This window comes from Equus quagga, chromosome 21 (genome assembly GCF_021613505.1).
Source record: "Equus quagga isolate Etosha38 chromosome 21, UCLA_HA_Equagga_1.0, whole genome shotgun sequence".
Taxonomy (NCBI): Eukaryota; Metazoa; Chordata; class Mammalia; order Perissodactyla; family Equidae; genus Equus; species Equus quagga.
In genome coordinates this window covers 11741515-11762807 of record NC_060287.1, presented here as the reverse complement: position 1 = coordinate 11762807, position 21293 = coordinate 11741515, and the positions used below count along the sequence as shown (strand labels likewise).

Below are 21293 nucleotides of genomic sequence, written 5' to 3'. Positions count from 1 at the left end.
TCAAACCAGTACAGAAACATACAATAATCAATCAGAGCTTCTCTTCAGCCTGCAATAACCCTCATTACCATAATTAATTTACATAATTTCTTCCAAAAGCAAAGAAGTCAGCCTGAGGTGGATGTGAAATAGTAAACAGAGCTGGTCAACAAATATTTCCAGTTTTCTGCCATCTATAAAGTGGGAGTGGGGTGGATCTTGTGTCTTGCTTTGGCAATGAAATATAAGAAATAGTGATATTTGCTTCTAGCCAGAGGATTTAACCGCCATATTCCGCCTTTCTATTTGTTCAGAAAATGAGTAGTCTAGCAACATAGGTCCTGAAATGAGGATAACGTAGAATCAAGTCCCCAGCAGACCCACACAAGAAGAAATAACCCCTGTTGTTTGAGATATGGGAATTGTTTGTATTTGGAGAATATACCTTCTCAATGGAAGTGATGCAAAAATGATTCTTGGGGGCAAAAACCCAAAAATCTTACTCTTTTTATTTATAAAGTACATATATACATACAGTACATAAGCATATATGCAGTATATCTGTGGTATTAAAATTCCCTGGGGAGGTGATTAAAAAAAAAAGTCTAAATGTCTAAAAATGTTCCCTATGGAATGACATTGAAAAATAGGTTGGGAAACACAGCTGTTGAACAACCTAGCTGATCACGTGTGATACCACAGACTTTGTGGACACGACATATGAGTCTCAGCTTCAAACCATGACACTTTCCACATTTCTTCAGTTTGCTCCTTCATTAACTATTCTGAATTATGGGGCTAAAAATAATACCACCTTTATAGGCTTTGTGATAATTAAGACAATCAATATAAAAGTTTTATTGCAGTGCTAGCCACATAGTAATTGTTTTTAAAAAGTTAGATATTCTTAAAATTTAATTGTTATAATATTCATTGTGGTTTAATGTCCTGTGAAGAAATATATTACAATATTTCCATTTAAACTTTAGGCAATATTCAAAGTAGCTGATTAGATTTGTCAGGATAGGGTAAGTGCTAAAACAGAGAGTACTAATACTTCAATAGTTTAACACATCACAAGTCATTTTTGTTCAACTCATAGTCTAAAGCATTTGGGAGAAAGTGAGATTGTCTCCTCTACACACTGATCCTGAGACTCATTGATTCCATTGGGTGGCCCAGTGTTTTCTACAGGATTTGGCCATCCAATGATGACAGAACAGTCAGAGCAGCGAAGATGGTATGGGAGGATCTTAGAGGCTAGACCTAGAAATGCCTACATTCTATTGGCCAGAACTCAGCCACATTATCTAACCTAACATCGAGCAGGCTGGGAAATTTGGCTAACTTCTTTGTGGAAGAAGGAAAGGAAATGATTCCAGGTTAACATAAAACCTTGTTTCTGCTACCGTGATGGAGATCTGTTACTCCCATTCCAATGACCCTAAGTGTTGGAAACCAATAAAAATGTACAATGAAAATGTACACTGTGCCTCATCCTTTAAACGCATCATCCAAATGCCCTTCTGAGTAGGTCTCTTATTATCTTTGTTCTATAGTTGAGGCAATTGTTGAGATTACACTGTAGGTGGTAGAACCAAGATTAGAATTCAGATCTGCTTAACCCAAAGCTCTAGTTCTTAGCATGTTTATTAGTTTCCCCATTTAGCACATATTCATTATTCTGTCTCCTCCTAGAAATAATGGAGTAGAAATGCTCCTTCATAGTTAGATTAGAGAAGACTAAAATTTTCCTGATGGCATATGAATGGTTTACTTAAAAATATTGCCAAATCCCTGGAAGTCTTTAAAATAAAATGTTTTCATCTCTTTTTGATAATTTAAACATGATTCAGAATGAAGGCTGGAAAATAGACGACCAGAACCCCTATAAATATTTCTCCAGGTTTGTGATATAATTTCTTTTCAATGTACGTGTTTGGTGGGAAGTGGACAAGGGAGAAACAAAATAATAGGTAAGTAATAAGCTGGACTTAAGCTGGTTGTAGAGACAAGCTAAAAATCCATCACACTACATAATTTTCATCGACCCTGTGTATACCAATGAGTACCTCAAACACTCATGTTTGCCAGATTGCTGAAGGAAAGATCATAGAGGAGTAGTCCTAGGAAAATGAGAATTTAAAAAATAGAGATTTGGTGAAACTATTCTCTCATTGCCATATATCTTATATTAGATACAAGGTACACATATTTAAATTTCATATTTTTATTAAATCTGTGGAAAAAGCCACTGAAAATAAAGAAAGTATATTAAAAATAAAAAGAAGCTAATGCGAGACGGGGTTGTACAATTTGTATCAAATTTTTCAAAACTGCACTAGCATTTTTCAATTTCAACCATTTGGTCTCTTGGTCCCTTTACGTCAGTATTAGTATAAAATGGAAATGCTGAAATTACTCAGAGAACAAAACTCACTTCATTTCATACCTGTACTTCATTTTGCTAAGTAAAAGATTAATCAGTAGAAACTGCTTAGAGAGACAGACTTTTCATCGAAGTTAAAATATTTTGATACGAAGTATTTTATGTTCCATATTATTCCTTCATTTGCAGATTTGTCTATAAACTTGGACCATGACAAATTTCTTCCATATATTTCTTTTTATCACTTAAGGAGGAGAATGTGTATTTACATCTCTTTTATTTTGGTGAGGAAGATAGGCCCTGAGCTCACATCTGTTGCCAATCTTCCTCTTTTTGCTTGAGGAAGATTGTCCTGAGCTAGGATCCATGCCAATCTTCCTCCATTTTGTCTGTGTGATGCCACTACAGCGTGGGATAATGAGTGGTGTGTAGGTTAGCTCCCGGGATCCGAACCTGTGAACTCTGGGCCGCTGAAGCAGAGTGCACAAACTTAACGACTACACCACTGGGCTGGCCCCATATCTCTCAATTTTTTGCGCCAAATTATTTTACCTAGGCTGCTTGCTTGTACCTAACAACTAAAAACCTAACATTCATTGTAAAAAGGACTTCAAGTACTCCACAGGCAGTCAGAAGTTATTTATCAGGCAGAAATAAGATAATTTGGATATTGGAAGAAAATCAGAATCTGCTCCGAAACAGATTAGTTCTTCTGTATGATAGAACCACAGGCAGCTCAATTGGATTACATGTGCCCTTGGATTAATTCCATGATATTATTGTAAAGGAAAATAAGCAACTTCTTTCTAATTTGAAGAATCCATTATTAAATATGTCTAAAAGACAACTCAGTGAGCAGATAACTATAAAAATCTGGGACCTATAGTACGATAAGACTTTTCCCGAAGCTTTGACAGTCCCTTCTTTTTAAGAACAACAAAAATTTTGCTTGGATTTTTAAAAAATCTTCCTATCAGGATTACAGTTAGGCGTTGCTAAAATTCAATTATACAAAGCCCAGACTGGAGCAGATGGACTTGGAATAGTTTGGCAAAGCACCAAAGGGATTTTCTTGGGTCCATGATATTGTGGTGTAAAAATAGCAGAAAGTGTATTATTTAACATCATTGAAATTAGGCTATATACTAAAAGAGGAACTTGAGGGCTTTAAATAAACATGATAAAATAAGGAGCAGAAAAAAGACCATGCACGCATACGAAGCCTAGCCTGTCATGGTTGGAGGCCACATAGATGGGGTTGCACTTGTAGATAATTTTTATTTTCATGAGGTTGACAACGTGGTTATTTATTTATTTATTTTTAAAGATTTTATTTTTTTCCTTTTTCTCCCCAAAGCCCCCAGTACATAGTTGTATATTCTTCATTGTGGGTCCTTCTAGTTGTGGCATGTGGGACGCTGCCTCAGCGTGGTTTGATGAGCAGTGCCATGTCCGCGCCCAGGATTCGAACCAACGAAACACTGGGCCACCTGCAGTGGAGAGTGGGAACTTAACCACTCAGCCATGGGGCCAGCCCCACACTGTGGTTATTTTTAAAAACACTTCTCTCATCTAGATGAGAGGCTATCTTTGCTACCAATGAGCTACTTTTTAACTTTTGGCAGAGGTTGAGATTTCACACATCACTAAGATGGAGGGGGGCAGGGAATGGAAAACCCCAGAAGGAGGAATACTGACATTATGAAGATAAAACCTCATGAATGAACACTGAGATGCTGTTATTTGTTTTAAAAAATTCCAAATTTTAAGGTATACACACTTAGAGAAATTATCCTTTGCTATTATTTCTTACTTACGGTATTATTTTATTTATTAAAAAACTGGTTAGATTTGAAAGCATCACTGAACTTGTCAATCAAGATAAAAAATGATTTTCCCAATTGATTTTAATTCTAAAGAACGAAAAGTCCTTCTTCACCACAAGTGATGGCATTTAGCAGAAAACACTTTATTTTTGTGAAATATTGGTACATTTCAGTCAACTTAAATCTCAGATCTCTAAAAATGGAAGATTTTAATAACTCCATGTAATGTACTAAAAGTACAAATTATAGATACATAGATAGGCAGGCTTATCACATATACAGAATTATAGTAAATAATTGAAAATAAATTGATTGAAATCAGATGTTTAAGACATATTTCAGAAGAACAACATGCATTTTATCTTGGCTCCCTCAATTGTTTTTGGAACAGGATGGAGTGTAATAAAAAAAATAACCTAGGAGCGAATTAGTCACCTTTCTCTGCTCTGGATTTTTAACGCTTTACTTATTTTAATTGTCCCGTGTCCTTCTGTAGGTAATAACCCATACATTTCATCTAAATGTGGTGTTTCTGTATGGTATGGTAAGACAGTCTTAAACAGAAAAATTCAAACTGAACAGGTAACAAATGGTGATCTTTTGGCTTTAAAAAGATTCTTCAATTTTGAAAACAAAGCTGATTACATATTTCCATATGTTTTGGTGCACCAGGGGTTCTCTTAAATTGATCAATCAAAGCAATTTATTAAAGTGTTACAGCATTTCTACAATGTGGAAGATGTCTTAAAATAATCCTGGGAAGCACAGCCTAACAACTTGGGAGCATAGATTTTGTAGTCGGATCTGGCTTCAAAGGAAGATTGCACCTGTTGTTAACTTGGGTTGGATATTTATCATCTGTACAATGGGAATAATATCAACCACATAAGGCTCTTAGAGGAATTAAATGATATAATGAATTTGTAAAAACGAGAACAATCCCTGACACATAGCAGGCATTCACCACATGGCAGTAGATATTAAAATTATTATCATGGATCAAAACTTTGATTTGCCTATATATACCACCTTGCAATTATAATGACAGGATGTTGGGAAGAGTTAAAAAAATGGATTGAGGGGTTAAGTGCTCACGTTACCCTTCAGCGGCCCTGGGTTCGCCGGTTCGGATCCCATGTGTGGACATGGCACCGCTTGGCAAGCCATGCTGTGGTAGGCGTCCCACATATACAGTAGAGGAAGATGGGCATGGATGTTAGCTCAGGGCCAGTCTTCCTCAGCAAAAAGAGGAGGATTGGTGGCAGATGTTAGCTCAGGGCTAACCTTCCTCAAAAAGAAAAAAACAAAAAAAATGGATTGAGGTTTTTCAGTTTATACCACATCCTTGAGGAATCTGGTATGGAAAAGAAATATTTAATATTTTATATCTATTTGTGCAGATTGCCTTCAGATGACTATTTCATGGTCTCCAAGACATGCCAACTAAGAAGCACAATCACAAAGAAGGCCATTTGATCACTTTATCCAAATTAGGGTTAATTATAGTCTCTTAAACACAGTCGTCTTTAGATGTATTAAAATATATATTTATCTGGTAGGCACATTTTGAGTACATAATAATACCATTCCAAGTTTTACATAAAAGGAGCCTAGATTTCCATGTACATTTGCTATTCAGCTGCTTCTTTAGAGAAGAAAAAATAATTCCTATTTGGAAAGATACTGAAGCCAAATGCCCATTTAATTTTCTGTATCTTCAACCTTCTGATTTGGTGGTGGTGGGGCTTCACTGAAAGCCATTTCTGGCTTTTCGTCTTAATGAAAACCTAAGAATTTTTTTTTTTTTAGCTAAAGCACTGGTAGAATTGAATGTCCAACTTCTACTAGAACACTCAGGTTTTTAAGATTTTCCTTTAAGATAGAGTGAGAAATCCATTTCTTCCATAGACAATCAATGCTCACTGAAAACATGTTAAATTTAATGGAAATATACATGTTTCTCTAACATAGATCTTACAAATCTCCCAAAAGTTCGTGTCTTTGTTCCCCTTGGAATTAATGTTATTGATATTACATTTCTGTCTGTTGACTCTTACTATCACTGTTGATGACTTAGCATGAGAGTTTTGCTCCTAATTTTAAACCATCACTTGATATGACTTTCTTACAAAATCATCAGTTTTCCTTGGTTACATTTCATATTAAATGAGATGCTGACAAGGTATTCCTTTTAAACATCATTTACGAACTCATCTTCAAGAAAAGCAGAAAACATGGACCTCCAAATTCCTTTGTTATGGGCATTATTACATAATGTAGGTAATGTATGGCAAAAAGGTGACACCAGACTGAAATCACTGGTGTGCTTCATCAGTTTTAGCAGGTAAAGTAATTATGAATGGAAAATGATGATGCTTGGCCCCAAATGCCAAGTAAATATAACCAAAGAGATGTTTCTCAAAGAAACCTTTCCTCCTGTGAGGTCATTTGGTCATACTCTACACAAGGACAACTTTTCTGTGGGATATGAGGCAATGTTTTTGTGCTCTGGAGGACAACAGCAATTAGTAGGCCATTCTCTTCTGACCAATCTCCCCCTACTTCCCACACAGCCCCTTTCTACCTTTGAGTGATTTTGCAGATCACTTAAGGAACGTCATCGGAGATGGTGAGTGTTAAACAAGTATAAAATTGTATCTATCTTTTGCCCCATAACTGAATAGCCATGAGAAAACTCTTCCAGATGAAGTTCCAACATCTTCCTTTCTGAGATCTATCTTAAACTTAATAGGATTTGTCTATATGGTTTGTTAATTTATGCATTATTTTATTAGGGAAAGTCTATTTTCAGAATATTTTTTATTGCACCCATCTAAGGAAATTTGACCCAAATCGAGATTGGGGGCAGGAGGTACATTATTTAGAGGAAGGATGTAGATTTGTAATCTCTGACTTTAAATGTAGCCCAAAAGTTTCAAATGAAAGTTTTACAGAATTATCAATTATTTTCCAGTATTACAGATAGATAAGAGAGATGTTAATCCAATGAATTTTGGGGTTTTCCAAGACCACAATATTATCTAGTTTAGATTTAGTCCTTTGGGAAAAAAATGCATGTGAATTTTGTTTAGTTTTTTTTTTCAGAGAGTGGCAAAACAATATCACATTCAGAATCATTGCACTTCTTTAAAAACAACTAAATAATGTAGGTCAAAAGTGTGCTGAAATTACTCAATGCCTTGCCAGAAGAGTGGCTTGTTTTATTCTTTTGCAAGACTATTTACCATAATTTTCAAGCATGCTGAGGGGCAAGTCTCCTAATTGCTTGAGCGTCGCTGATCATCCTTTGGAAACACATGATATCATGTCCATAATAGGCAGCGGAGAGCTAAATTAAGTGGGAACACCAAAATGTATCCACCAAACAAAAGGCTCTTCCTCAAACTGCCTCAAATGGAGAGAATCTTTCCTAATGTTTTCCAGTAGGGGGAACTAGAGTCTCACCATCCAGCGTTTAGCTGGGCTCGGGGACATGCGTGAGTTCCTATAACCCGCCTTCTAATCACCCGAACAAGCATCAAACAGCTACCAGCTAGCCTGTGATCACACGTGGGCCTGGCCACACCGGCCACACCGGCGGCACCGCAGACGGTGGCATCCCTTTGATCTAACGTGGCCTTCCTTAATCATCCCCGGTCCTGAATGGCATTCGCTTGGTGGGTTTTGCCTTAATTCTCAGGGTTTTGTCGTCTTTAGGCTGGAATCCGGCTCTTTTTGAGCTTCTATTAGCTCAGTTGGGTTTTTAGCTTTCCTCGAACCTGCGTTTTCCGAATTTCCTTTCAGAGGTGCTAGTCTGGAGGGCAAGGGCTTCAGGCATCTTTCCCTTCCCCCCAAGGTCTCTCATGCCCCGTCCCCATCCTAAGCGCCTTCTGCTCAACTCCCTTGCATCCCACAATCCAGCGTCTAACTCATCTTTCAGGGGTCAGAAGGCAACTGAGTAGCAGAAGAGGGGATGCCACCCCTTCCCCTCCTCCTCCCCCCGGGATTCCTCAGGGGGCCATAGATCTTGGCTAAAACGAGCCGGTAGAGGCTACAGATTTCTGTACACCCCCCTCTTTTTATCTTGTGCCTTTTTAACGCCATAGGAAGCAGCCCCGGCCCCCCAACCTTTCCGCTCCAAAAGGTGATTATATTTTGTTTCCTTTCCTTTTCTCCCTCCCGCTCAGCTTCTCATTTTGCTAAAAGGTGAAGAGTGTTTGTGTGATTTTAACGGGTAATGAGGCTGCGCCCCGGGTCCTGGAGGATGATCTTTTTCCAGAAAGAGCGTGCATCTCCGGCAGACGGAGGGATGAATAATTAGGAAGGGCTTCCATGAAATCACTCACCGAGAAAATTACCTGCCCATTAAACGGGACGCGGCGAGGAGCAGGGGGCTAGCACCCACCTATCCCCTCCCGAGGCGAGAGGGGGTGGGGGCGAGGAGGCGCGGAGTAGGGGAACCAGTTAACCCGGGCCCTCGGCTCCGAATTTGTTAATTTCCGCCCCCCCTGGGACTCTCTGCTCTCCAGCCGCCCCCCACCCCCTACCCCCACGGCCCAGCGGGCTGGCGCCCCCTGCACCGACGGGTGGCGGAGTGTGGAGGTGGAAGGCTCAGAGCACCCCCTCATTCCCTCCCGCCCCCCTCCCCGGGGCAGACTCCAAGCAGCTTTCATTCCTCCCCTCCCCTCCCGCCTCCTCGCCTTCCCTCCTCTAAGTCCTTCCACCCGCAGCAGCTGCAGGAGGAGGCGGACGCTCTGCTCTCGGGCCCCGGAGCAGCGGCGGCTGGACCCGGGCGCGCGGCTGCACCGCGCCTGGCGGCTGGACTGCGCGCTCCCTTTCTCTCCCGCTCCCGGCTCCCGGCTCCCTCGCCCCGCTCCGCTCTCGCCCGCAGCCGCCCGGGTCCACAGTGGCTCAGAGGCGGCCCTGCGGGGGTGGCCGCAGCCTCAGCCCTGCCCCTCCCACCCTCCTTCCTTCCCTCCCTCCCTGCAGCCCCACCGAGTAAGAGTTCGGATTCTCCACCCGAGTCGTCTTGATTTCCCTTTGCCTCTCTTTGGCAAACCAGAGAGGTGGAGGGAGGCAACGAGGCTGCAAAGGAGAGGCCCGCCAAGTCCGTTCGTCTGCAAAGTGTTGCTTTGACACATCCTTATTATGGAAGTTAAGTAAAAAAAAAAAAAAAAACTCTGGACGTGGAGCTGCTACCGAGAAGGAGACCGGGGGAAAGGCAACCAGTAGGCAGGCCAATGGTTTTTCGGCAGCGCGCTGGCAAGTTTGTGGAACACTTTCTAGGAATTAGGTCTTTTTCCTCCTCCTTCATCTTCTTGACTTCTGAAGAAAGAACTTGGCTTTGGATTGCAATGGAGCCTGAGGACAGAGGGTTAGACACACTTGAATAATCCCTCCGGCTGGGCTGAATTTGTAGGAAGCCAGAGTGTGGAAATACAGCAGCCTTGGGGGTGCCCTGTTAATTTGGCTGGATCTAAATGTGCCCCATTCAAGACCTCTCCACTAGCCCCTTCTGATCTTGCGATTTGCTGTTCTTGACTTTAATTAGCATCTGGGAACGTCTGAACTTCGGACCTACCTCTTTTTTTGATACTTATTTTTGTACTTTTGCTCTCTGGGATTGGTTTCTTAATCTGGATCCTTTTTAATATGTCAAAATGAGTCGGCTGATGTTTACACAACTACTGCTCTGTGGATTTTTATATGTTCGGGTTGACGGTAAGTTAAACATGCTTTTACCCTTTTTCTCCCCCAAAACATTTTTTTCCGAGTCGAACGTGGGCTATAAATAAAATGACATTATGACTGTTCGTTCCTTTTGGCCTGGCACGGGGCTTTTTGGGGGCAGAGATTTTAAGTCTTTTGTCTCTAAACTGCTCCAAGTGGGACGTCTTCGTAGTCCCCTATTGTTGTTATTGTAATTTACTTAATTAATTGAGGAGTTGGCTAATCACTGATGGGCTCTCAATTTTGTTGGAAAAAAATATTGAAGTAAGTGTCTTGAACGAGTCTAGTACTCTTGTGTCTGCTGTCTCTTTGGTGTTTGCTCTTGTATCTGAACTTTGGCTTAGAAATTCAAGTGAAGAAAAATAGTAATAGACACTCCAGTGAAGGTTCAGTGGGTTAGGAATTTGAGACAGGGCATCTCAGGGATCAGTGTGTATCACCTGCATGCTGGTAAGTGCTCTCCGAGAGGGAAATCAGAATGAGAAATTTAGATCAGAGGGAGAAAACTGTCAAAAGTAAGACTGGGCGAGGCTCCAGGAAGGGGGTGAGGAGATCTCTGGGCTGGCTGCAGGACTCAGCTCAGTCCCCACTGGCAGACACAATGGGGATCTGAAACAGGTGCTGTAGGTGTCTCCCTCTAGGTTGAGTCTGTCTGTCAAGCAGACAGCATTCTGCCTCTGATTCTCTTGTCTTTTGTTCAGATTTGGTTTCCCGGGATATTGTCACAAGATGTCAGTTTCTTGCTAACAGGATTGCAAAATCCTTTTTTGTAGCTGTTTTGAATGACGAGTGGAAGTAATCATTAACATGGGTTTTTGTTTGTTCAGAAGAAGAAAGTCGAAAGAACATGTAGTATTAACCTTCTAGGGACTTTAATTTTTACATCAATGGAAAGACTTGGTCTCAAGAGAGGATGTTAGCATGTTTATTCTCCTGAAAATGTGGTTCGTAGTATTTTAGATTTTTAATTACTGTACTTGTAAAGAATCTGAAGAGTGTTAGTCCAAATATTTGAGCCATCATAGTAGCTTGTTGCTGCATAAACTTTCTTCCAGCATTTGTGTTGTGGACAAATTCATTATTTGGGACACTGCCTATTTTTGCCCGCCTGTAGGAGCTAACTTTGTTCCTGGCAGCTGCTGCTGCATGGAACCCAATGTAGCAGACTCGAAAAGGAAGCCTTTCTACAAACATGAGGCGATACAGATGAGTTTACCTACTGTCAAGTGGCTGTTTTCAATCATGGACTACATGAGTACCTTTGCCCTCCAGCAACAGTAGGCAAGGCGTTCATGTGGCCACACTGCTTCTATTTATTTTTCCTCGTATAAGTAGTAGATGTTTTGGAATTAATCACTGGGAATTCTAATTTGGCAATATCTATAATCATATCCAATTATTCGCTATGTATTTTCTTCTTCCATACATTTACCTTCATAATACATTTACATTGCCAGAACAAAAAGGGTTTCATAGTTGTCCCAATTGTGTCTGATTATCATGATAAGAAGACTTTGATATAACTTTTTGAATAATATATCCTGGTAAACCATGAATTTACATATTTCAATAGCAGAAATGCATGTATAAACTATATGTTAGACTACAGAATTATCACCAAGTTTTTTTTTTTTGAATCAGTGTGTAGCTAGGAGGAATACAATTAAATTGCTCAGTGAAAGTGACAGAGGGAATCAGAAGAGCTTGGTGTTACAGAATGTAATTAATGTACCAGGGTGTTTGGAGATAGAGGAAACAAATGCAATTAAGCAGCTTGCTGGAACAGCAGCAGCAAGACGTTTCTCTCCTGCCTCCCTCCCTCCTATCTTGCCCTCTCTCCCTTCTTTCCTTCCTTCTCGCCTAACCTCGCCCCTCCTGCCCCAGAGACACACCTCGGACCTTTGTTCTGATTTAATATCGTAGGATAAGGGGGAAGTTGGTGTCTGGACCACAGTTATGCAGCAAAATTTGTAGTAATGTAGTTACAAATGCCCAGAGTTGGAAAGGTAATATTAAATTTTTGTGTGTGTGAAACTAGCTTTTACATTTAGCGTCTACTATGTCAAAAGCAAAGGAAACTGTGAATACTTACTGAATTAGTATGTAAATCAGACATTTGACATTGGCTTGCCTTTGGTTTACTCCAGAATGATGACAGCCTCTCCATGGGGATTGTAGAAAATTTGGGATGTAGACAATACTGCCCTCTAGGCTGTTTCAACACACTGGGACTGACTGTTCACATATATAATGAGGGGTTTGGTTTGTAGGATCACAGCTTTCTTACTCTTCCAGGATTCTCTGATTTCTGTTTACTTATTATCCTTCTTAGAAATGTGTGTGCATTCTTCCCATGAATTTCAAATTTAGAGAAGCTTGTACCATTTCAAAGATATACTGACTGTGCTTGTGCTAGACCCAGAAATTAATTTTATTCAGTGACAAATGATACATAGATTTGCATTGAAATTTGCTCCGTGGGTTATTTATATGTGCATTTTTATAGTATATGAAAAATGTTAGAGTTTCGCCTCCTCATAGAAGATATGTGCTAATATTATTTATGATTGCTCAGTATCTTGTGTCTGTAGGAATCCATAGAGAATAAATGTTAAGTTAGTGGAGAGCTACTGACAAACTTTTCTATTTGCGATGTAAATAAAGAGTTTCTCATTTGATATGGATTAATTAACCAAATGCAGGTTTTTCTTTACTATTATATAGGAGACTATGCATTGAGCTTAGCCTTTGTTTTCAAGATTGTCTTTATTTTTAAATGAGCATAGGGTTTTCCAGTCATTTACAGGGAACTAATAGGAACCAGGCAAGACTTTTTAATTACATCTATATCCCATACATTGTGTCAGTTCAGCAATTTTACAATACTTGCCAAAAAACGTTTTTAAAATGAGAATAGTTTTATCTTTAATCCTTGACTATTCTTAAATGAAAATGGCACACGTGATATTTGGGGAGATAAAGAGCATATGTGCTCGTGGTGCAGATGTATAGTCTTATATAGGTTTATACACTTTGCTAAAGTGCTTCTTTCAGTAATGGGCTCATTATCGTAGCCATATGTAGTCCATTTCAGAACTTAAATTGCATATAAGTAACCTGAAATTTGTTCTTCCAACTATGCAGTAATATCACGTTTGAATTGGCTTTGTTTGAATAACCTTTGATTCGAGGCAACATGTGGACCATAAACCAAAAGGATTTCTTAGAACATCAAAAAAGAATATCTTAAAGAAAAAAAAGTCATGATTATACAAAAAGAACAATTCTAGTCATCTCATCCCTGAGCAGCCTGCGTACGATAGCATCTTTGACCATAAAAACGTGGATATGTAAGCACATTGCATAAATTTGGATACACAGATAGTAATGAAGGGACCTTATGTGTGTGGGATGTGTGTGTCTAGTAGTATCTGCTTCCCTATTTCCTGCAATCTATAGGAGATCCATTTACTTCGCAGGTGCAATTTGGTTTTTGAGTATTAGAAAGACTTCCTTTATATTTATTTCTCCTCCTACTCCTCCGCTTCTTCCTCTTCCTCCTTCATTTCTTCCTTCTACTCCTCCTCCTTTTTTGGATTTGGAGGAAGGAATTAGGAAAACATTTGGAGAGTGAAGAAGATAGGTGAGAGTGTTTCTAGAATAACAGTTTAGAAAATCTGCATCTAAAGGAGATATGTTAATAATGTTTTACCTTTGAAAATTTTCAATTGGGATCTTGACTTTGTCGTTTTTCTTTTACAATACTATTTAGCTTTATGCAAACATATTTTGTATAGATCTTATCTTTTCACAGTTTAGGCAAATAGAAATTTATAGATCTGAGTTCAAGCAGACAATAGAAACTTATAGAGTGCCATTTTATAGATTTATTTTTTTTGGTGAGGAGGATTGGCCTTGAGCTAACATCCTCGCCAGTTTTCCTCCACTTTATATATGGGATGCCACCACAGCATGACCCAGTGAGCAGTGTGTAAGTCTGTGCCTGGCATCTGAACCCGCGAACCCCAGGCAGCATGTGAACCCAACTACCTCACGACTGGGCCAGCCCCTGTAGATTTATTTAAAAAAAAAATTAAGTTTTTTATAGTGTCTCCAGGTATAGACCTATTAACCTAAATCAAAACATTGCTATTGATATTCTTCTTTTTAATTATTGAGTAAGGAATGAATGAATGATTACATAAAGGTTTGTGTGTGTGCGTGTGTGTGTGTGTGTGTGAGGAAGATTGGCCCTGAGCTAACATCTGTCCCAGTCTTCCTCTGTTTTATGTGGGACACCGCCACAGTGTGGCCTGATGAGTGGCGCTAGGTCTAGATCTGCCCCTGGGATCTGAACACGCAAACCCCAGGCTGCCGAAGTACAGTGAGTGAACTTCAGCACCATGCCACCGGGCCGGCCCCGATAAAGCCTTTTAAGGGGAAATTCCCATAAACTCTTTCAATGTTTCAGCAGTACTTATTACCTCCTGGAAGTAGGTGTGTGTGTGTGTATATAAGCAGCTGTGAAGGGACTGACACTTTATAACCTGCTTGTAAGCTAAGAAGTTAGAGTGCCACAACTTATGAATGCTGGCAGAAGACGTGAGACTCCTGGGTCAGAGATGATGGACTTCATTAGTCATGTCACAGCAAGCAACGTGACTTCATGTTTGCGTCAATTTGCCTTTCGCCTGAAGTCCCTTGGGGGCTAGGTGGTGGGGTGTAGGTAGATGATGCACACACAGTGGGTTAGCCTCACAGCTGAGGAACCCTGAGCTTGGGAACCCAGGTATTTTATAATGGGCAGTAAGGGAATCTGCCTGACCTTTGCCCTGGAGAAGACATTATCTTGACTATATTGGGCAGTAGGCAAATCTGCCTTCTGCTCTCAAAGGAGACCATCTCTATTTTGGAAGACTGTTTGCTATATAAACATCCTTGACGAGATAGTTTGGGATAAAAGAGTACTTAGTGCCTCTGCTAGCAAGATGTGCAGAAACATGAGAGACTCAGAGAATTTTAGAGAATTTTCTCCCAACACTAGAGAGGGAGGGATATTAATTTGTTTATTATCTCTCTTCCACTGAGCTCCTGGGGCAGGGACGTAGCTCTTTCTGTCATGTTTCCCAATGCTTTTCCAGTGCCTAGAGCACTGGATGACACATAGCAGATATTCAAATATTGGTAAAGACATGAAAATGTGCTTATGGAGTGCTTTTGAGGTGTTTATTTTCATACCTTAGCCCAACACATGACCATTTGAACTAGATCTATTTATTTATTTATTTATTTTTGTGTGTGCATGCATATATGTATATATGTGTGTGTGTATGAGTGCAAGTATATATATATAGAGAGAGAGAGTTATCAAACACATATTTTGACACAAATGGCGTCATGATTTCTGGTGATTCAGGATTATGCCTTTCACCTGGCAGGAGATATAGAATTGACCATTTGCTTCGATATACCTCTTTTCCATCTAACCAAGAATATTTTGTGTTTTGTTATAATGGTGGTTTTCATGGCTGCTCTTCCCCTATCCCCATCCTCACACTGCGGTGTTTTTCAGCATACTATTGAGTAGTGTGTATATTTTGACAGGGCACTCCTTCACATGATTCTGATGTGCCTTGATAGGACCATACACACTCCCTCCACGCTAAGGAAGGTTGGCTTGTGTGATGATATTTAGTCCAGAAATTGAGGCTTTTCTGTACACTTAGGGCAGCTTTCCATTTAAGCTTTAGCAACAAATAAAAATGATTACTCTAGTTCAGAGGTAGAATTAAATAGATTACTTCTAAAATTAATCTCCAAATGCATAGCTGTCTAATAATTGAAAAAGAAGAGGAAGATTAAATGTAATATCCCCAGTAATGGGCATTGTCCTATAATGGGCATTGTCCTACATTATCTGCTGTCGCAGTCATCATGTCCAGGGCCCTGTTTCTCATCACTTACACTAACCTGAGGTATACTCAGGGTATAGTAAGGCAGGTAGGACTCTCATTATAGACCTTTTGATTTTAAGAAAATAACTTGAAGGAAACTTCACTGGAAAATTTATTTTTTAAAACTGAGATAAAGGCCAATGTAGACACTCTCTAAATTTTGCTACTTAAATATTTTTTCCCTAATAATTTCATTGAGATGTAGTTCGTATACCATGTAATTCACTCATATAAAGTATACCATTTTACTTTTTTTAGCATATTCACAGAGTTGTGCAACCATGGCTCCATTCAAATTTTAAAACTTTTTTATCATCCAAAAAAAGAAACCCTGTACTGTGATTCCCATCCACCACCCCTCCCCCCCAGCCCTAGGAAGCCGCTAGTCTGCTTTCTGTCTCTATAGATTTGTCTTTTCGGGCTATTTCTTAGATATAGAATTATAGAATATATGGTGCTTTGTGACTAGCTTCTTTCCCTTAGTCTAAGGTTTTCAAGGGTCATCCATGTTGTAGCATGTATCAGTAATTTATACCTTTTTATCGTTGAATAGTATTCCATATCATTTATCCTTTGAATTGGACATTTAGGTTGTTCTCACGTTTTTGCTATTATAAATATTGCTGCTATGGACGTTCGTATGCTAATCTTTGTGTGCACATATGTTTCATTTCTCTTGGGTGTATACCTGGAGTGGAATTGCGGGGTCATATGGTAACTCTGTGTTTAACCTTTTGAGGAGCTGCGAAACTATTTTCCAAAGAAGCTGTACCATTTTACATTCCCGCTGGCAATGTATGAGGTAAATATATTTTTTTAATTCACCTTGGAAAGAAAACACTGAATGGCCCTTATGAGTTGGATATGATGTTTTGCAGTGAAATGATTTTATATTATAATAATAGACTTTAAATTTCCAGTAATCCTAATTTCTAATTCCTTCCGTGATTGTCTTCTGAATCTTCTTCAGTTGCCCTGTAAAGCCTTACAAGTTGAATTAACCCAAATTGAACTTGTCACTTCTAGCAGATACCTCAACAATAGTAAATATAAGTCATAGAATGATAGCATCTCATAACTAGAAGAAGTTTTTACAATTATGTGGTACATCTCCCTCATTGGTTGGATACATGGAGAACTGAAGCTCAGAGATTTTATGTGTCTTGTCACAGATCACCTTACTACTTAGTGGTGGAGCTGAACCTGAGTCCAGGGAGGTTTTATCTCTATACCGTGCTTCTCTGGAGAGACTCCAGCTTCTCAGCCCTGGAACTCCTTAACAAGAGTTCCAGACTCTTGTTACTGGAGATGACCAGCTGTTTTCTGAATACGTTAACAAGAAAATTAACATGAGATACTTTGAGGTTACTCATTTGATTCAACTCATGCTTATTGAGCACCTGTTTGTAAACAAAACAACTTGCTTGGGACTCTGTGAGGAAGATAATGACCTGTTAAATAGTTCTTACCTTCTGGGAGATCACTCTTTAGTAGAGAAGATAACAAATGTCCAAGTCACTAAAACAAAAGTCATATCTGATAGAGGGTGAACGTACACACAGCATAGTCTGGGAACTCAGAGAAGGAACAGATGCTGTCCAGCTGGTGCAGTCTTGGAAGAGTCAACACTGAATGTGTCACTTAACCTGGGCCTTCGAGGAAGAGTGGGGTTTTAATAGGCAGAAGGATTGGAAATTGCATTCAAGCCAAAGGAGTGACAAGAGAAATGGTGTGGAGATGACAAAGATGTGCTAGTGGAAAGACAAGAAGTCTAGTTTGATTGTGACATTGTTTGTCCATAGGGGAAGAAGTAGATGATGATTATTGAAAGACAGTAAGTCAACAAACACTACTGAATGAGTTTGAGCAAGTCATTTAACCTTTCTATGCCTCACTGTCCTTATCTATAAAATAGGCATGATAATAGTATCTATTTTACACAGTTGATGTGAGTAATAAATGAATATATAGGAAATATACATGTATATATATTATACATATATGGAAATATGTGTGTATATATGAAAAATATGTGTATGTTATATATATAGAAATTATATATAAAATGCTCTAAATAGTGCCTGGTGCTTAATAAGCACCATTTAAATGTTATTTATTATTATTTTTATTGGTAGTAGTATTTTTATTATACTACTCCTCTCCTAGTATGGAATAGAAATAAATTTAAGAGGACTTAAGCTATCAGGCTAATTATGAACTACATTTGAGATGTGTTTCATGATAATTTTCATTTAAACTTTCAAGCATGAGTCTTCAGGTGACTGATTAAGAACTTTTGTTGCCTCTTAAGAGGACTCGTCTGTGACCACACCTATGCAACTGTGACAAACGCGCTATGACATGTGTGTTTCCATTGCATCATATGCTGATTACAGAACAAATGAGATTCCCAAGTGAGTGGTATCATGAATGAAAGGAATAAACAAGAGACACATACTCCACATACTACAAATAGGAACTTGTTAACAAATAGAACGTACTTGTATAACCCTGCATTTTGGTTTATGTTGACTGAGTTACATTTTATCCAGAATATTTTTTACTTAGTACTTTTGATATATAAGTACCAAGAAGATAAAGCTCGTATAAGACAAACTTACTGGGTTCTACATAAATACTCATAGTACAGAAAATCTTTTTAAAACACTAGCATTGTCTCCACTCACATTTTTTTCTAGGTAGCCCACTTATCTTTCTTTCATCTAGTATAGATATTAATTCTAATAATCTTTACAACTATCCATTAATCAGATTTGTATAGTGAGTGGTTACCTCAGAAAGGGTAACTTGAATTAAACAATATCATTACTACTGTGGAAGGGACACACCTTGGGTGGTCAGAAGCTCTGGACTCCAGTTTTAGGTTTCCTACTAATTAATTGTATGACTTTAGATCTTTAACCAAAAAAAGATGAGATCTGACTGTGTAATTGCCAGCATCTCACTCAGCCTTAAATTCTATTATTGTAAGTAATTTAGTTAAATGAATGTCCTATTGTTTAGTATTATGTTTGAGTACAACCGAAGGAGAAAATTGAGCCTGGGAAGAAATTATCCAAAACCATAAACATCCATCTTTGAAAACAGTCATGGTTTATCGTCCAATCTGCAGGGGTTATAGCCCTGTATTTTGGTGTGGGTTTCATGGCGTGAATATGGAAAATAGGCAAAATCCACTAGTAGTGTAATTCACATCCTCTGTCTTCATTAATGACCAGTGGTACTTATTGTTTCTTTATGAATAAATGGAATTCTAAAAAGTTTAATACTAAGAAAACAATAGTTTTAGGACAATGTACTTAGTTGATGGCCACTGTAACCAGAACCGTAGGTGGCATAGCAGTTTTAGCTCAGGAGAGGGAATTAACACCCACTTTTAAATTTCTGTTGTAAGGATTGATGTGAGATCTCTTTCCCTAGTTTTTAGTCCTAAGCCTTTTTGGAAATGAGCTGGAAAACATAGAATATAACTCAACTATTTCATTATACTGCTTTTCAAGTTTAAACAAGGAACACCCAGTTGAAAACATTTGGAATTTAAAGAATTTGTCCAAAACCTGTGCAACAGTTATAACTAATTAAAATGTTCCTAAGTATGATCAAAAAAGAGAGAACTTTTGACTTTCAAAAAAATTAAATCAAGAGGTTTTCTTTGAAAAGAAAGGGTTATAAATCTTATAAATCGAGGCTATCGCCACACTTTAAAGTTTCACAATGTATATTTCTAAATACTAGCAAATGCTGGAATACAGTGAAATGAATTTGTGTAGGCATATCTGATAACTATAGAATATAGTTTTCAGGGTTACATTAAATTAAGAGAAATTCAGGATGAACCTAGCAACAGGCATTTTAAGTTGTGTTTTATATCCTTATTTTAAAGTGAACTTCATGGTCAAATAACATGTCATTATTGAAAACCGTATTTGTTGTTGATCTATTAAACTAGAAAAGGCATTTCACCTTACCCTCCTTAAACAAGCAACAGTTTGTCTAGTCTAAAATACCATTGAATGTGATAACTACAACTCACATGCCAACTATGTGGCTCTTTCCCCAACCTGAGCACCGGAGGAGAAACTTAGTAAGGACAATGTAACTTTTTAAAAAGAAAATGCCAGTTTACAACATTCCTCAGCATTTTTTTCATGCAAAATGAACTGTGAGGAGTAAGAACATTGGACCTGATGGTCCCTGAACTACTTGTTTCACTGTAATGACAATCGCAAGAGTTAAAAATTAATAATGAAAAAGTATTTTGATGGTACCTGAGCCCTGCACTCACAAATCTTCAAGCTGTCATTTGGCTGAGTTTTCCAGCCTCCCTTTCTTCTCACAAATGCTGTTTAATAACTTCGTCAGAAAAGAGGTGCTAACAGATTTAACTGGGGAGTTCCTTGTGGCCTATCGTGAAAACATGTAGGTGATTTTGTAGCTAAGTATGTTTTTAAGTGTTTCAATCCGCCTTTGTGATTTGAAAGCCTGGATAACGTCAACTTGTACTACAAAATGAAAGAAGAAAGAATGGGAAAAATATGTACATGTGGGTACAGATTTTGGGCAAATATACCTCTCCCCCGCCCCATACACATGGCCGTAAGATATGAATAAACTTCTGAGTTGTTTGATGCCTGCTTTCTGCTCACAATCCAACAGACAACTTTTATTTGAAGAAGAATATTTTCCAGGCTATGAATTATTGTTATACTTTTTTGTTAAACTGTAACACCTGTGATGTTCATCAGTTGGATCTTATGAAACTCTCTCCAGATTTTTGAGGCCCTCAGTAAGTGTATCTTATTGTGTTGAATTTAAATTCCAAGTTTGTCCAACTTTTCTTTTCAGCAAGTTGTTTTTATTTTTCTAAGCAGTAGCTAAACATGGCATGCGAATAAGATGGCTAGGCAATTGCTTTTATAATTTTTCTCTCTCAGGATGCAATTCTAAGCTTTCTGAACATGGGGTGCTATAAGAGTTTATGCATAATCTTTGCATTTGAAATAGACCAAGAGGTGCAAGGATACACCTGGGAGGAGCAGCCTCTATGAACAATAAGGGGTGTGGGGAGGCTGTTGGAAAAGTACAACACTGAAGGTTTGAATGAAATGAATTGGACCAGCATTTGAAACCCTACTATATTGCAAGTAGACAAGCTGATATTTAGTTCTGTGGATTGTTAACATTCACATAAAACAGAATTATTTAGCATTTACTGAATCCTTTTTGATAATCAATTTGGGATCAAATGCGAAAGAACATGTGTCTGGCTTTGTATGACCCCAAATTCTTCCGTTTTCCCTTTGAGCAGATGACATGCCTTCTTTGCTGCCTGATATTGGTTGCTAGGAGAAGTGCACTGGTCTCGTCCCCTCTTATCCAGCAATAAAACTAAAG

At 38.7% G+C, this 21293-nt stretch overlaps 1 protein-coding gene across 5 annotated transcripts in view; it reads left to right on the top strand.

The window, feature by feature from the left end:
• The first annotated feature begins 8961 nt into the window (after positions 1–8961).
• ROBO2 (roundabout guidance receptor 2) overlaps positions 8962–21293 on the top strand; it is a 567226-nt gene continuing 554894 nt past the window's right edge. For 3 of the 5 annotated variants that reach the window (XM_046648104.1, XM_046648103.1, XM_046648102.1), the window contains exon 1: positions 8962–9915. In XM_046648104.1, coding sequence (XP_046504060.1) covers positions 9855–9915 — 61 coding nt within the window. In that variant the 5' untranslated portion in view covers positions 8962–9854. The remainder of the gene's footprint in view (positions 9916–21293) is intronic. The other 2 variants (XM_046648106.1, XM_046648105.1) reach the window with 1 other exon arrangement.